General features: G+C 79.6%; 1 protein-coding gene across 1 annotated transcript in view; it reads left to right on the forward strand.

The window, feature by feature from the left end:
* Positions 1–437: 437 nt before the first annotated feature.
* LOC111153460 (ubiquitin conjugating enzyme E2 Q family like 1) overlaps positions 438–1,210 on the forward strand; it is a 35,956-nt gene continuing 35,183 nt past the window's right edge. Inside the window, exon 1 of the mRNA XM_022512485.1 lies at positions 438–1,209. Coding sequence (XP_022368193.1) covers positions 962–1,209 — 248 coding nt within the window. The 5' untranslated portion in view covers positions 438–961. The remainder of the gene's footprint in view (position 1,210) is intronic.

Genomic DNA, 1,210 nt, shown 5'->3' on the forward strand with positions numbered 1-1,210 from the left:
AATCAATAGAACAGGTTGCTTCTCCCGTTTCCCCACACCCGTTCCCCTCCGGATTGCTCTAAGGAGGTGAAGCCAGGTCGGAAGCTCGGACCGGGGGCCGCTGCGAGCCGGGATCCCGGGCCGAAGAACCCTGAGCCTCCGCGACCCCCATGAGTGCGCGCGCGCCCCTCCTCTCACGGCTCCCCGGCCTCGCCCGGCTTCTGCGGCCGCTCGGCCCCGCGCCGCTACTCCGCACCCCGCGCCCGGCCGGCCCGCCGCGCGCCGCTGTCTCCCCCCAGCGGCCGTGGCGTGTCGCCGCGGGAGCCGGGCGGCGGGCGGGCGGCGGGGGCGGCACGGCGCAGGCAAGCCCGCGGCTCCGCCCCGCGCCCCCCCTCCACGGCCGGCAGGGCCGCCCCCTCCGCGCCGCGCTCGGCTCAGACGGAGCAGCCGCCTCTGCAATGTCAGCAGCCGCAGCGGCGGCGACGCGAGCGGCAGCGGCTGGGGCCCCGCGGTAGCCGCCAGAGCGGCACGGCCCGGCGGGCGCGCACTGCGCGAGCCCGCGGCCACCTCGCTGCCTCGGGGGCGCTGCAGGCGGTTCTGCTCGCCCCGGCGCTGCGCTGGGACTCGAGGCCAGCCCGGCTGCGGCCGCGCACAAAGGACCGCGGACACCGGGCTCCGGGGGCTGCGCCCAGGGACCGGCCGGGAGACGTCCAGCCGCCCCGCGCCCGCCGCACGCCCGCCCTCGCCCGGCGGCCGGAGCCCGAGCCGGAGCGGGCCCCGTCATATGACAGCGGCGACACAGCGGCCGGCGAGCGCGCGTGCTGCCCACTCGGCCGCGCCACGGCCGCCGGCGCCGGGGGTGGCCCGCGCCGCGCCCCGCTGAGTGCTCGGCCGTTGCCGCCACCCCGCGTCCCCCGCGCCCCGGCTCTCGGGCACCGGGGGCAGGAGCCGAGGGGAGCCCCCCGCCGGCGCCGAGCCTAAAATGGCCACGCTGCTCCGCAAAATCGGGCTCATCCGCCTGCACAACCGGGACACCGAGGACCCCAAGCACCACCACAACCACCGCGGCGGCGGCGGCCAGCAGAGCGCGTCGCTGCGCGGCAAGGGCGGCGCCAAGAGCGGCGGCCACAAGCAGCAGCAGCAGCAGCAGCAGCACCCCCCCGGGGGCGCGGGCGACGCGAGCCCCGGGCCCGGCAAGGGCAAGGGCAAGCGCGCGGCGGAGCCGGCCCCG

The sequence above is a fragment of the Enhydra lutris genome, unplaced genomic scaffold (assembly GCF_002288905.1).
Source record: "Enhydra lutris kenyoni isolate GAN:26980312 unplaced genomic scaffold, ASM228890v2 scaffoldscaffold32, whole genome shotgun sequence".
In the NCBI taxonomy this organism is placed as follows: Eukaryota; Metazoa; Chordata; class Mammalia; order Carnivora; family Mustelidae; genus Enhydra; species Enhydra lutris.